Below are 13302 nucleotides of genomic sequence, written 5' to 3' on the forward strand. Positions count from 1 at the left end.
CCATCTGCTCCCCATCTGCCAATTCAAGCCAAGATATAAGCTAAAGAAACAATAACATAGATAACTCTAATGACCTCAGTGGTTTCCTGACTTCCACTGTGCTCCTTTCCAGCCCATTCTCCATCCAGAGCAATCTCTTAAAAGCACAAATCAGATCATATGATGCCCCACCTTTAGCTTTTTCAAAGGCATTCTACTGCACTTGAATAAAATCTCAGTGTCTTGCACGGCCCCATCCTCCTTTCCAACCTCTCTTGTGCCATTCTTCCTCTTGTTTCTGCTGCCACCGCCATGCTGGCCTCCTTTCACTTCCTCATGCGTGTCACCTTGAGACTCCCGCACATGCTGTTCCCTCCACTTGGAGCACCATCCCCCAGCTGTTTTCATCCTGTGGGTCTCAGCACAACTGTCAATTCTTCCAGAACATCTTTCCTGATCCTATCCTCTTAAATTCAGTTCTCCTATCATGGTCCCTTCCTGCTCACTTCCTTCTGGCATTTGCAACTTTTAACTCCATAGGTACCTATGTAATTATTTCTTTATTGTTTGGCTCCCCTGCTAGATTGGAAGTGTCCTGAGGGAAGGGACCCTCAGTGTCTCTTCTGCTCATTGCCATGTCCGTGTCTTCATATTGTATGTGACACTCAATGAGTACTCAGTAAATATTTATTGAATGAATGACAATTCACCTCTCATTTCCTTGGTCAAACTGCATCCAGAAAACAATACTGTATGACCCAGGGAAATGAATGACTGTGGGGCACAAAGAAAAAGCTCTTGAGTGTCTGTGTAAATGACACGAAACTTTCCAGTGGTGGTTCTTGGGAGCACAAAGTGCAGGGAGATGAGTCAGCCACCTGCTGACTAGAAATGACACTTGGTGATGTCATTAATATCCCATATTTGTCCCAAGACTTTCACAGAATCAGGAGGGAACTCCTGAAGTACCACACAGGACTACACCAAAGCCCTCAGAGGACAAGTGAAATTAGTTCAGAGTTTTCTGGCAACACTGCTTTCCTGGAAGGCCCAGAGCTTCCAAGGAGGCCAGGACACCCAGGTAGGACAGTGGCCCCCCCCAGGCCCAAGGGGCAATGGGGCATCAGCTTTACCCAATGTCTTGCATGATGCTCTGCACATGACGGAGGCCCCATAAGTATTGGTGGACTTGATATGAAACCTTTAAGTGTCTCCACAGAGTGAGAGAAGGGGAGACCACGTTTATTCTCTTCAGCGGGTCCACGGTTAGGCAGAGAGCATTTCATTTTGTTTTTCTGAAAATTCACAAGTGTGGTTGGCTGCAGAGCGTAGTGTAAACTGAATACGTTAAAAAGCTCAGCCTCTGAGTCAAACTGAGAGTAATTCACATCAGCCTCTCCCTGCTCCTTCAATGGACAGCAGCTGCAGAGCGCACGGCTGCAATTAAGCAGCCAAGCATTTGCTAAGATCAGGTTAGACTTTTATACGCAAACAAATCCTAAAATGCAGAGGCAAAACAATCTGAACCGTATTGGCAGGCCAGTTTGTGTAACGGTGGAATTCCTTTTTAATGAGTTTATTTACTATGTCTTAAATCGGCCTTAATGAACCTGAGAGAAGAGTTTCAAGGTCCGTGTGTTACGGCTCAAGGATGAGTCTGGGGCCCTGAGTCCAAACATCTTGTGATTGGTTGCATGTTGCTAAACAACAAAAATAGCCTGCATCTGTTGCGGTTGCAGAGCTGGGCTGTTATTTACAAGGGGGTCACCCAAGTGCTGTCAGCAGCCATTAATAAAATACTAACGGGACAGAAATGGTGACTTACACCAACAGTGAAATGAAAAGGGCGGACCAAGGCAAACAGCGGTAGGGTGGAAGCTGTAGAGAAAGATATTCTCTTAAATTTATTCTCAGTCAAGATGAAAACAGGAGAAGCCGTCGTGAAGGCGCTTCTTGTCTTGAGAGCAAGGTTTCGTGCTGAGATGAGCTGTCAAAGCTTCGGTATTCATTCAGAAAGGATGGATTGAGCATTTTCTTTGTGTTAGACCCCAAAGACACAAATAAAACCCAGCCTCTGCCCTCACAGAGCAGGCAGATGGGGAGACTGGCTGTGCAGAGACCTGGCAAAAGAGGACGCCAGAGGGGGCTGCTGTTTTTTTTAGAGAGGCCAGGGTGTTGGATGGTTCAAGCCTTGTGAATATTTTGCCATCCAGAATGATGGCAGAGTTGAGAAGACAAGTAGACTAAATTGAATTGAATGGCAGCCAGGGCCAATGACGTGCCCTGAGGAGTAGGGACTTAATTTTGAGACCTGCATTAAAGAATCCAGCAAGATGTCAAACCAAACTGAGCCAACACAAAGACAGACGGAAGTCTCCCAGGTTAGGACGCACTTAGTAAGTATTTGTTGAATGAATGAATCTCTTCCACATGTCATCTCATCTACTGCTTACCTCAGATTCTTTGTAGTAACGTTCTGGAATTTCATCGCAGGCAATATCAATAAAGCAAACTTCTCTCTCTAGGTCTTTGGCTTCATTGTCGAAAATCTGAAAGAGCAGAGCAGCATATCAAAGGTCAGTGATAGCAGATGATCTTCTTGAGATGCCCGCGGGTTGCACCACCATGCCCGAGGCGGAATGACACCCCACAGAGCATCCTCACATGGCTCAGTGCCCCTGGCTAGTGCTTTCCACCTGCCTCGGAATGTGCCAGAATCATGAAAGACTTTTATTCACTGCCTACATTTTGTCACATCAGAGGCAGCTGTAGCATCCATCACCACTTGGTGAGGGGTAAAAGAAAACGTGGGCTGTTTTTAGAAGTTCAAGAGTAAAGAAATAAATCTCTTCCAAAAATGAAGTACGCTGATTTTTGGCAGTAAGTCTGAACAGGGGCATGAGGAGGCTGGAAAAGGTCTGGCTAGATATGAGACAAAAAGCAATAATATAGCCCAAGCTTTAGAGAAGAAAAATGTGGGGTTTTTCATTAAAATTTTTCTATACATCTAATTTCACAAATAATACAGGCACATTGCAGAAAATACAGATAAACAAAAAGAAGAAAATAAAAATTGTCTACAATCCTATTACCCAGGGATAAACACGTGTATTATTCTAGATCATCTGAGTACACATAGGGGTAGAAGGTGGAGCTTGGAAAGATGGACACTGCTTCTGCCAGTCTACTCCAGGTTCCACTGGCCGAGAATGTCCATCACTTGCAAAAAAAGCCCATAAGACAGCCAGATATATAGATATAAATTTTGGTGGGCAGATCAAGTTCCTCTAGTTTTTCCCATTGCCATTTTTCTGGTCTAAAGGGATGGTCTTCACGGCCCTTCTGAAGGAGAGTAAACAGATTAAGTTTGCAAAACCACTTCACCCTTGGAGGAAGCCTTAACTGTATTCCCACCTCACTGCTAATTCCTTCAGGGGAGTCATCCTTTAACACTAATTAAATCTGACTCTTCAGAAGAGACTGAAATAATTTGGAAGAACAGGGTAGTTGATGCCTAAGCACATTGCCTTGACACAAATTTGGTGCCTATTAATGACATGAGCTCCCACAGGACAGCATCTCCAAGGCTCTTTACGTGCTACACTCTCCTCAGCTTGATTCTCAAGTTGAAACTATTAATCCTTTCCAAATGCCTTCTGAGTAATATTTGTGCTGGTAATTATCCTCCAAGTCTGCTGTTTGCTCTGTCACCTCATTTTCTTCTAAAATGGTTGGAGACTAGACTCTTCAGATTTGTCCAAGGAGATTAACTCCCCAGTCTGACCTGAGGTGGCCACGGCTTTTTCCTCAAAGGCGGGGAAAGACTGGTTCTTGGATCAGCTCTGATCCCTTCCATTGCCACTTGAAGTCAAGTCTTTTGGGACAATCCTAAAGTGTTTGGGAGGGACAGGTGGATTGCTTGGAAATGAAATAGAGAGATGGTGGGGAAACCAGGTCAAGTTTGAGTGGAAAACTAATACTGGGTCTGATGTTGCTTGCACGAGTGTTTCTCTTTCTTTTTTTGCATGTCTCTTTTAAGCGTGTGCCAAGAGAAGAAAGATATGTGCCTCATTAAGAAAACAAAACAAAATTGAATACCCCAGAGGGAAGTGAGCTTGTAGACAGTAAATTACAAAAGAAGTTAGAGAGGTTTGACATTTATTGGTGGTAAAATTTACAGGACTGAAAGAAGGGGAAATAAACAGGAATTAAGGGAATTATTGACAGATTATGTGGCTTTTCTTAATTTAATTCAAACATTTGGATCAGCCATTATACCAGTTATCACATTATCGCCTCTCAGCTCCAAACTCGCCCTTTAGTTTCTGCTCTGAGATAATGGACTGGACCCTGCTTGCACTTCTCCTTTACAGTGAGTACAACATTAAGCCATGTACTGGAGGGGCCCGGTAGGAAGAAGGGGGCTTCTCTTCCTGGTTTGCATCTTACTCCTGCTGCAGAGCCTGTCAGTGGGGACATTCAGTAGTGCTCTGTCCTCCTCGCATGCCCAGGGTGCATAGTTGCTTGGTGACCTTGCAGCCCTGGCCCTCATGGTGGCCGTCCTGATGTAGGCACCATGCACTCCAAGCTTAGCGTTGGAAGGGGCGCCCTGACGCTGTACATTTGCCCACCAGTCTCATCTCACTTGCACTCAGAGGGCTGTTTTCCGCTGACCAGCAACTGTGGACCAGCCGTGGTCCAGGAAATCCAGGAAACTTCTCCACCACCCAGTGGGCTATGACCACAACTTCTCCAGTGATGTCTGAGTCGCAGACGTGGAGAGGGGCCCCTTCCAGGTTGGTCCTTCCTCATGTATTCTCTCTCAGCTTAGGTACCCTTTAGAGTTCTCTTTACACCTTTATAGTTACTCCTATCAAAGTTTACTAATTCCTTATATAATGCTTCCCTGTTCAAACTATTTTATGGTTTATGCCTCCTGATGGGGCCCTGACTGATACCCTCACTGCACAAATGTGCTGTCCTCAGCTTTGGGGGCTACAAAGATAAGGAGGGCGAAGTTCTTGCCCTGAAAGAGTTACCATCTAGTGGGAGAGACAGACTGGGAAGCTATTCCCAAAAATACAAGGCAGACTAAAGTATTTGCTACAAAAGAAAGAATAGCCTGTAAAGCCAGGGAGAGGAGTCACTTACGTTGACTCAACAACTGCATCATCAGGATAGTAGTGTTATTCCTAATTTTCAGATGAGAAAACCAAGGCTCAAAAAAGTAAAGAGCTTTGCACAAGGTCACAGAGCCAGTCAGTAGAGAAGCTCAAATTCAGGGCAAGTCTCCAGCCTTCATAACTGGGCTCCTCCCAGGATAAAAGGCTGCCTCTTGGCACCCAACCGAGAAGATCAATATCAGTCAAAAGTGCTTCCTGCTTCTTTCCAGAAAGATGAAATTGGGAATCTGGTTCTCCTCCTGCTACTTATAAAATGTATGTCCTGAGGAGCTGTTACTGGGAACTCTCCAAAGACTTGGTGCTTTTCTGCTCTTTTGCTGAATAGCTAAGGCTGCAGTAGACTCTACTTAGCTACCCTTCAGTTCAACTCTGGTCCCCTTCATTAATATGACACAATTTTCACATTGAAGTCCCAGAAATACCAAGCACCTTTCAGTAAATGTTTCAGGGTGAGGTGAGGTTCCCAACACCTGAACAAAGCCACAAAAAATCACTTTGAGGACCTCAACAATCTCTACAGGCTTGAGATTACAAAGAGCCCTAATTTCTAATAAATAATTAATCTCTCAATGATTAGAGATTTTAGGAGATGCTCTTAGGTGCTCAATAAGTGCCTGCTGAATTAATGGAAGGCATTAGCTTCTACTTTCCAAGGAGAATCTATGGCAGGAATATTGCTTACTAATTGATTTTAGCTTCCTTTCATGAGCTGGAGTTCTATTTCCTTGGTTGTAAGCATCCTAACTTTCCAGAATTCCCAGTATAGGGCTCAATGTAGAGTGGAAACCTCAGAGTATGGGCTGACGGGTCCTACATTGGGAATCAGGAGAGCTGAGTTTGAATTCAGTTTTCTCTTCCGTGTAACCCTCGGCAAGACCCTGCACCTCCTTTGGGTCTCCATATCCTCATCTGCAAAAGAACAGGCTTAGTCGAGATGGATGGCTGTCGGGGAGTTGTAAAATATCCTGGATTGTACCCAAAATTTGAGGAGGTGCATTTTTCTGGAGAGAGGGTTTGACCACTTTCATCTGATTATTAAAGAGATCTTTGGCCCCAGTAAGGGTGAGATCAAGTGACCCAGATGACCACGAAAATTTTCCAGTTAAAATGTCATGGTGTGGAGTGACCTCTGGGTCACGTTAGTGTCCTACCTCTTGCTCTTTGGCTCGTTCCTTCTCTGCCCCTTCACCCCACAGCCAGTCAGCTTGGGTGGTGCACAAAGGGCTGTTGGCGGGGAAACAGGAAGTGGCAGTGGTCACCATGCAGTGTAATCAGAGGCCATAGCCGGTGTGAAACAGTCTAATCTTCATGCTTAGTTTAGGGCATGATCCAGAATTAAGCCACACTGTTACAAACAGAGGCTTAGCCAAACTATTCATTTGGGTTTTGCTAGTGGCAGCGGCAGCAGCTGCCAGAACTCTGGTCCAACCACCAGCTCTCTGAGGTGGAGTAAGAGATCTGCTGAGAAGCTTTACGACGAGATGCGCCTTGTTGATACATCAAACCAAAGCTCCTCCAGGATTGCACCTGACACAGGTGCTATTTACCTTTATGGTCTTGGGAGTTTCTTGGGCAGAATTTATCTTCTGAGATGAGAGTTAGGTTTGAGAATTAATTGTGGTACTTTCCCTTTATCTCCTATAATAACGTTCCCATCTTTGGTTATTTATCAGAGACATGCCCACCCACGAATCATCTGGAGTGGATTTCAATGCCAAACCGCTTGACTCTCTTGATCTCCCTCCCCCCTCACCAGGCAATGAACACTCAATAAACAAAATCCTTTTAATATGAACTGAGCAATACTACAATAAGGCAAATCTCTTGAGTAAATGCTATCTTATAGATTCCAAAATAAAAAGAAAGTAATTTTCCCTTTTTTGTAAAGCATTATGAACATTAAATATCAAGCATCTTTAAAATCTTCATATACTTCGACCTAGTAAGCTTAAGCTTTGAGAATTTATCTTAAGAATCTTAAATAGAGGAAAAGCTTTATGCACAAAGATTTTCATTGTGACGTTATTGTAATGGCAAGGAAAAAAAATAGAGAAAGAAAAAAAACCGCTTATATATCCCAGTATTAAAGAATGGCTAAGAAAACTGTAATAAATCCATTTGGGGAACCATTCTGTACCCATTAGTACCTCCCTTCTTAAAAACGATTTTCCCAGGAGGGTATACACTAAGGTTGGTGGGATGGAGAAGGGGAGATGCCTCATATTTGATACAGGCAGATGCTAAGTCCTGTGGTTATAACTTAGAAGGGAGAAGTACACTGATAAATAGGGAATATGTCTTAATAATGTACTAGATTTCTTCCTTCAATAGGAGGGTCCTTCTAGATTTTGTAATCTCTCTGGTTTTGCTTCTAGATTTGGCGATCTCTCTTGTTACAGCCCGTCAAGGGAGAGCACTGTGTACAGATGCTTTCCAGAAGTCCACAAGCCTGGGGAGCAGGGAGCCGCAGTGCTTTCTCTATAACAGTAATGCTCGTGATGAAGATCCAAGTCTAGACGGGAAGTCTCCGTACTTTCTGCACATTTTTCCATAAACCTAAAACTGCTCTAAAAAATAAAGTCTATTATTTAAAAAAAAAAATTGAAGGGAAAAAAATGATCCAAGCTTAGTAGCTGTGTGGATTTTCTCTTCCTGCCATCTGCCCAAGCTACCAAGGATGCAAGGTAGAAGGGTGGTTGATTAGTAGGGATTTTGAGAAAATCTACCAGTCATCTTGTTTTATGCTTCAGATATGATTAAAGGGACAAGGAACGCCAGCTAAGCCGCTGTTTTCTTCCAACTTTATTTCACTGTACTGGAGAGGTCTCAGGGGAAAGCAATCAGCTAAGACACACCAACAAAGAATAGGTTCAGCGAAAAGGACAAGTGGCAGCAGAATTATTGTTTTAACCATGCTTTCATTTTAATGCTCTGGATTTGCAAAGTGGCCATGGGTTTGGTGGAGGGTCAGGGATGCTGGTCCCTGATTAGTACATTAGGCGTTTGGGGCTAGAGTTGGTTCACAGTTTATTGATTATTATCTAACAGCAGCATACCTGGTGGGGAAAGCACAACGGCTGGGAAAAAATAGTGCAAGTTATCGATGAGGAAAACCATCATTCCATTACCCTACCTCTACTGGTATTCTCACCAGGAACATTTTTGTGCCTACACAATTCAATGGTGACTGTTTCATAAATATGTACGTTCTATGATCCAACCTAAGAGCATGCAGCTTGTCTTCCACATTGCTATTAAGACAGCAAGAAAAAAGGATGGTCTTTTTTGGTCTCTGAAAACATTTCTGCTTCCTTCCCCACCCCAGAATAGAGAGCTAGGTAACTGCTATTTGTTCTAAAGGTGGAATTACTTCAAGACAGTGCTCTGAAGAGAAGAGACTAGGTGTCCAGCAATCAATAAACTAGCAAATAATTATTAAGCACTACTTTATATGTTCAACACTGAACCTCTTCAAACGTGTGAGATAAGGTCCACTCTCAAGGGGGCCTACGATTTTGTAGAGAAGAATAGATTCAGTGCAAGATTTAACCAACATAGCTACATAACCACATAAGATATAATCTATATGTTACTAAAGTACTATGTACTAAAGGGTGTGCTTCAGACAAGAGTACTCCAATCCAAATTCAGCAAGGAGGAAACTCAACCAAAGCTGGTAGTAGTCGGGGCCCAGGATCATTATTTAACTAGCAAAGGTGATTCAAAAGACTGGCCATTTGATGCTATTAGGAAAGGGGATTCCAGCTCCACCATTCAGTGTAGCACAGAGACATCAGAGCCTGGGGTATAACTTAGGGCTGCTGGAGTTTCTGTCTGGGGGGGCCCAGAGAACTGTCTGCTGGTGCCAGGGGCACTGGGGTAAGTGATGGCCCTAGACCCACTCCTGAAACGACTTTGGTCTTGGAGCCAAATTGGAGCCCCATCTGGTAATGTGGTGGGAGGTAAACTGCTTTGATGTAATCCTCATCAAATGCTCCACTCGCCATTGGATTTAGTGGGTATTAAGGCTGAGTAAAGGAAACTCATCTATCAGGGTCAGGCCATTTTGCCTTAGATACTGGGTAAACCTCAGTGCTTCCCTGGAGAATGCTCCCTGGTGGAAAATATCATTAGGGCTTCAGTGCAGAAGGGAAAACTGTCTTTCCAAAGCCAGCAGGAGTCACAAAGCAAACTGAAGGCAAAGGTTTCCACCCACAGTGTATGAGAAAATTCCATCCCTAATGAGGTGGTAATGACACCTGTGCAGAGCTGCTGGCGGGGTGGAGAGCGGTGAGAGATGGGGCTGGGGAGCTCCAAAGAATGCCTCTGCGGATCCTGGTGGAATGTTCTTGTGCTGTTTTGTTTTCCTTACACTGTCCTCTCTCCTTAGGTTGCCAGCTCACTTACCTTCCAGTGTATGGGTTTGAGTTTTAAAGGACTCCAAATAGACAATGGGAGGAAGGGACTCAAAAGGAGTCTTCTTTTCCGAAAGCTGTCTTTGGGCTAAGTTTAACTTCCAGGTGTTCTAGCTACAGGATCCTGGAAGGAGGCAGTGAAGGAGGATGGGGTAAAGCTCTTAGGGGTGTGAGCTGGCAAAGTGAGGACCCCTTTGTGAGGAGAAAGGGTTCAGGGAGTGAGAGGGGAGAAAACAGTACTACTGTTTATAAACTGGGTGGAATATTCTCATGACCCAGCAAGCCTACGGTGTATTAGGTGGCACTAGGGAGGGGCCGTTGTGTTAGGAGAGGATGGGGGTGGGGACAGGTAAAGCTCTCGAAGGAAGTGTGGAGCTCTAGGTGGTGGGAGACAGCCAGATCAGAGATGAAGACGGGTGGTGGAGTAAGGTGGCCTCCCTCAGATCATCTGTGGGTCTTCTGCACATTATCTGCAGGTCTCCGGACACTAACCAAGGGAAGCTGGCAGGGCTCCCAAGCAGGATATAGAGTTCCCAATTGAATGAGGACAGCTCCCACCTTGGCAGTGGAGTAAGGATGCCAGTGGGGGCTTTGGAAGGCCAGGAAACATGACTAGAAAAGAATCAACACATGTCAAGCCACCTTGAGGGAGCTGATTCAAACAATTAGGGCATTCATGTTGTCAGGAAAGGAGGCCAGCCTGCTTCTTGCACCAGTCAATGAATACGTTTCTCTGTGTTCGTTTAAGTTAACTAAACTCTTGAAGAGAACTCTCTGCCAAGAAGGCTTGCAAGACAGGTGCTTGAGGAAGTTCAATGGAATGGTCATTCCCAGCTGAAGACAGAGAAACATGTGGTAGACTTCACAATTGTTCAGTCTGGACCCTTCATGGTTGAACTAGCATAGAAGGCACACCCTCCAGGGTTTTTCTTTTTCAAGTTTCTCGAGAACTAGATGTTTTTAACTAGAAAAATGTAGTCGAGTACAAGAAAGAAATTAGCAACCACTCATAAAGGTTATACATATCTTAATCCTCTAATCCTTCTAGTATGGGACAGACAAAAAATTTTAAATTAACGCTACACAAAATCTAGTGCCATATCGTTCACAAAAATAAATAACTCAATATCTTTAGTAAGATATGTTGATCTTTGTTTTTTATTTTAGACTCCCTGCCCCTGAAGCAATCATTTTTTTATTGATTTTTTGGGGGTGTACAGTTCTATGAATTTTAACACATGTTTGGATTCCTGTAACCACCACTACGATTAAGATACAGAGTAGTTCCATCACCCCAAGAAACTCATTTATAGTCACAGTCTCCCCACACCCCAGTCCCTGGCAACCACTGATCTGTTCTCCATCTCTACAGTTTTGGTCTTTCTGAGAACGTCATACAAATGGAATCACACACATTTTAATCCTTTGAGACTGGCTCCTTTCACTCAGTACAATGCCTTTGAGATTCATCCTGTTGTGCAAACCAGAGGTCATCCTTTTTATTGCTAAGTAGCATTTCATTGTGTGGATTTACAGCAATTTGTTTATCTATTTCCCTGTTTCTAGTTTGGGAAAATTATGAATGGAGCTGCTGAAAGCACTTATGGACATGTTTTTGTGTGAACGCAAGTTTCACTTCTCTAGAGTACATACTCAGGAGTGGGTAGGGTGTATGTTGATTCTTCTTTATAAGCAGATGCATGGATACTCCTCTAGTGGATTGAATGGTGTCCCCTCCACCCCCATTCATGTCCACTAAGAACTTCAGAATATGACCTTATTTGGAGATAGGGTCTTTGCAGATATAATTAGCTAAGGATTGCCATGGACTGAATGTTTGTGTCCCCCCAAAATTCTTATGGTGAAACCTGATGCCCAATGTGATGGTATCAGGAGGTGAGGTCTTTGGGAGGTGCTTAGGTTATTAGGGTGGCCCTCATGCATGGGATTAGTGCTCTTATGAAAGAGACTCCAGGGGCCAGCTGGGTGGCATAGTGGTTAAGTGTGCGCTCTCTGCTTTGGTGGCCTGGGGTTCGCCGGTTTGGATCCTGGGTGCAGACTTACACCCTGCTCATCAAGCCATCCTGAGGCGGCGTCCGACATAGAAGAACTAGAAGGACATACAACTAGGGTCTACAACTATGTACTGGGGCTTTGGTGAAGAAAAAAAAGAGAGAGACTCCACAGAGCTCCCTGGACCCTTCCACCATGTGAGGATATAAGAAGTCGGCAGTCTGCAGCACAGAAGAGGGCCCTCACCAGAGCCCAGCCAGGCTGGCACCCTGATTTTGGACTTTCTGACTCCAGAACTGTGAGAAATGAATTTCTGTGGTTTATAAGCCTCCCAGTGTATGGTATTTTGTTATAGAAAACTGAACGGACTAAGATAAGGATCTAGAAACAAAATCATCCTGGATTTAAGATGGCCCCTAAATCCCTGACTGAAGAGGACACAGAGAGACACACAAGGAGAAGATCATGTAAAGACAGGCAGAGATTAGAGCGATACTGTCATAGGCCAAGGGATGCCTGGAGCCACCAGAAGAGGGAAGGAGCAAGGAAAGATTCCTCCCTAGAGCCTTTGGAGCGAGCACGGCCCTGCCAACACCTTGATTCCAAACTTCCAGCCTCCAGAACTGTGAGAGAATAAATTTCTGTTGTTTTAAGCCCCTCAGTTTGTGTTAATTTGTTATGGCAGCCCAAGGAAATGAAGACAACACTCTACTTTTCTTTTTTTTTAGGATCCCTTTCTTCCATTCTGAAGACCAAGATGACTCTCCATTCTCCGGAGCTGGAAAAGCTGGCCTTCCCAGAGGCCTCACTGCCCTGAACTCTCATGAATGAAGGCACTTGGGCCTTTTTTGTTCTGTTACTCAATGTGCGCAGGGAAAAGAAAGAGGTTAGAAAACAAGAAGAAAATTCAAAAAGAACACTAAATGTGGACTTCAGACTGGTGACAAAGACTCTCCTTAACCAAACTCGAGTCAGGCTCCTCTAGGTCCTCTTTTTGACCAGGCCTTACCCTTGGGCTCTGACCTTGGCCCATTTAGTCCGGTTTTAGCAAGAATTCTGTTGAGATGGTCTAGGGAAAAATCCCCTACTATTGATATCTTATCACCCTGGCCTGCCTTCAGCAAGAATTCTGTCGAGTTCGCCAGAATCCCCCTTCTACCTGCTGACTGCGACCCTGCACCTTGGCTCTCAATCTCCTCTAGTCCTTGTCGTGCCCAATCTCCCCTACTACAAAACCCCGCTGCAGTAGACCCCCTGGATGAAGTCGGCCTTCTTCATTCTTCTTTAGTAAGTGTCATGAATAATTTTTTCTTTGACATTGGCTGGTGGTGGAGATTTGTCCTTCTCCTTTCTCCACCCACCTCAAAGGTTGCAGAAAATTCAGAAACAACAGACAGAAACCTGATGACAACAGTATGGAAGGGACAGAAAGACAGGAATAACATAGGGCATTGCTCATCGGTAAAGTTCAAAATAAAAAGCTGCTGGTCAACGTACCTGGGCTTGAGAACAAGAGAGAGAGAAATGAGGAAAGGATGCCTGTGAAAGCAGCAGGGCGGAGATCTGAGCGTAACAGAGCATAGCACGGTGGATATGAATTCACAGTGTGATCTCTTTGAAGGAAAGGACACTTCTTTCTATTCCAGGATTTGTGTCTAGAAAGAGCTCTGCCATACGAGGGGAGGGTGGAGAACCATTCTGTGCTGTGGCCT

General features: G+C 44.4%; 1 protein-coding gene across 1 annotated transcript in view; it reads right to left on the reverse strand.

The window, feature by feature from the left end:
- The window catches only part of PITPNC1 (phosphatidylinositol transfer protein cytoplasmic 1), a 232988-nt gene that overhangs the window by 40741 nt on the left and 178945 nt on the right, over nt 1–13302 (reverse strand). Inside the window, exon 6 of the mRNA XM_070482114.1 lies at nt 2433–2528. Within this exon, the coding sequence (XP_070338215.1) occupies nt 2433–2528 (96 nt within the window). The remainder of the gene's footprint in view (nt 1–2432; nt 2529–13302) is intronic.

Source organism: Equus asinus, chromosome 13 (genome assembly GCF_041296235.1).
Source record: "Equus asinus isolate D_3611 breed Donkey chromosome 13, EquAss-T2T_v2, whole genome shotgun sequence".
Taxonomy (NCBI): domain Eukaryota; kingdom Metazoa; phylum Chordata; class Mammalia; order Perissodactyla; family Equidae; genus Equus; species Equus asinus.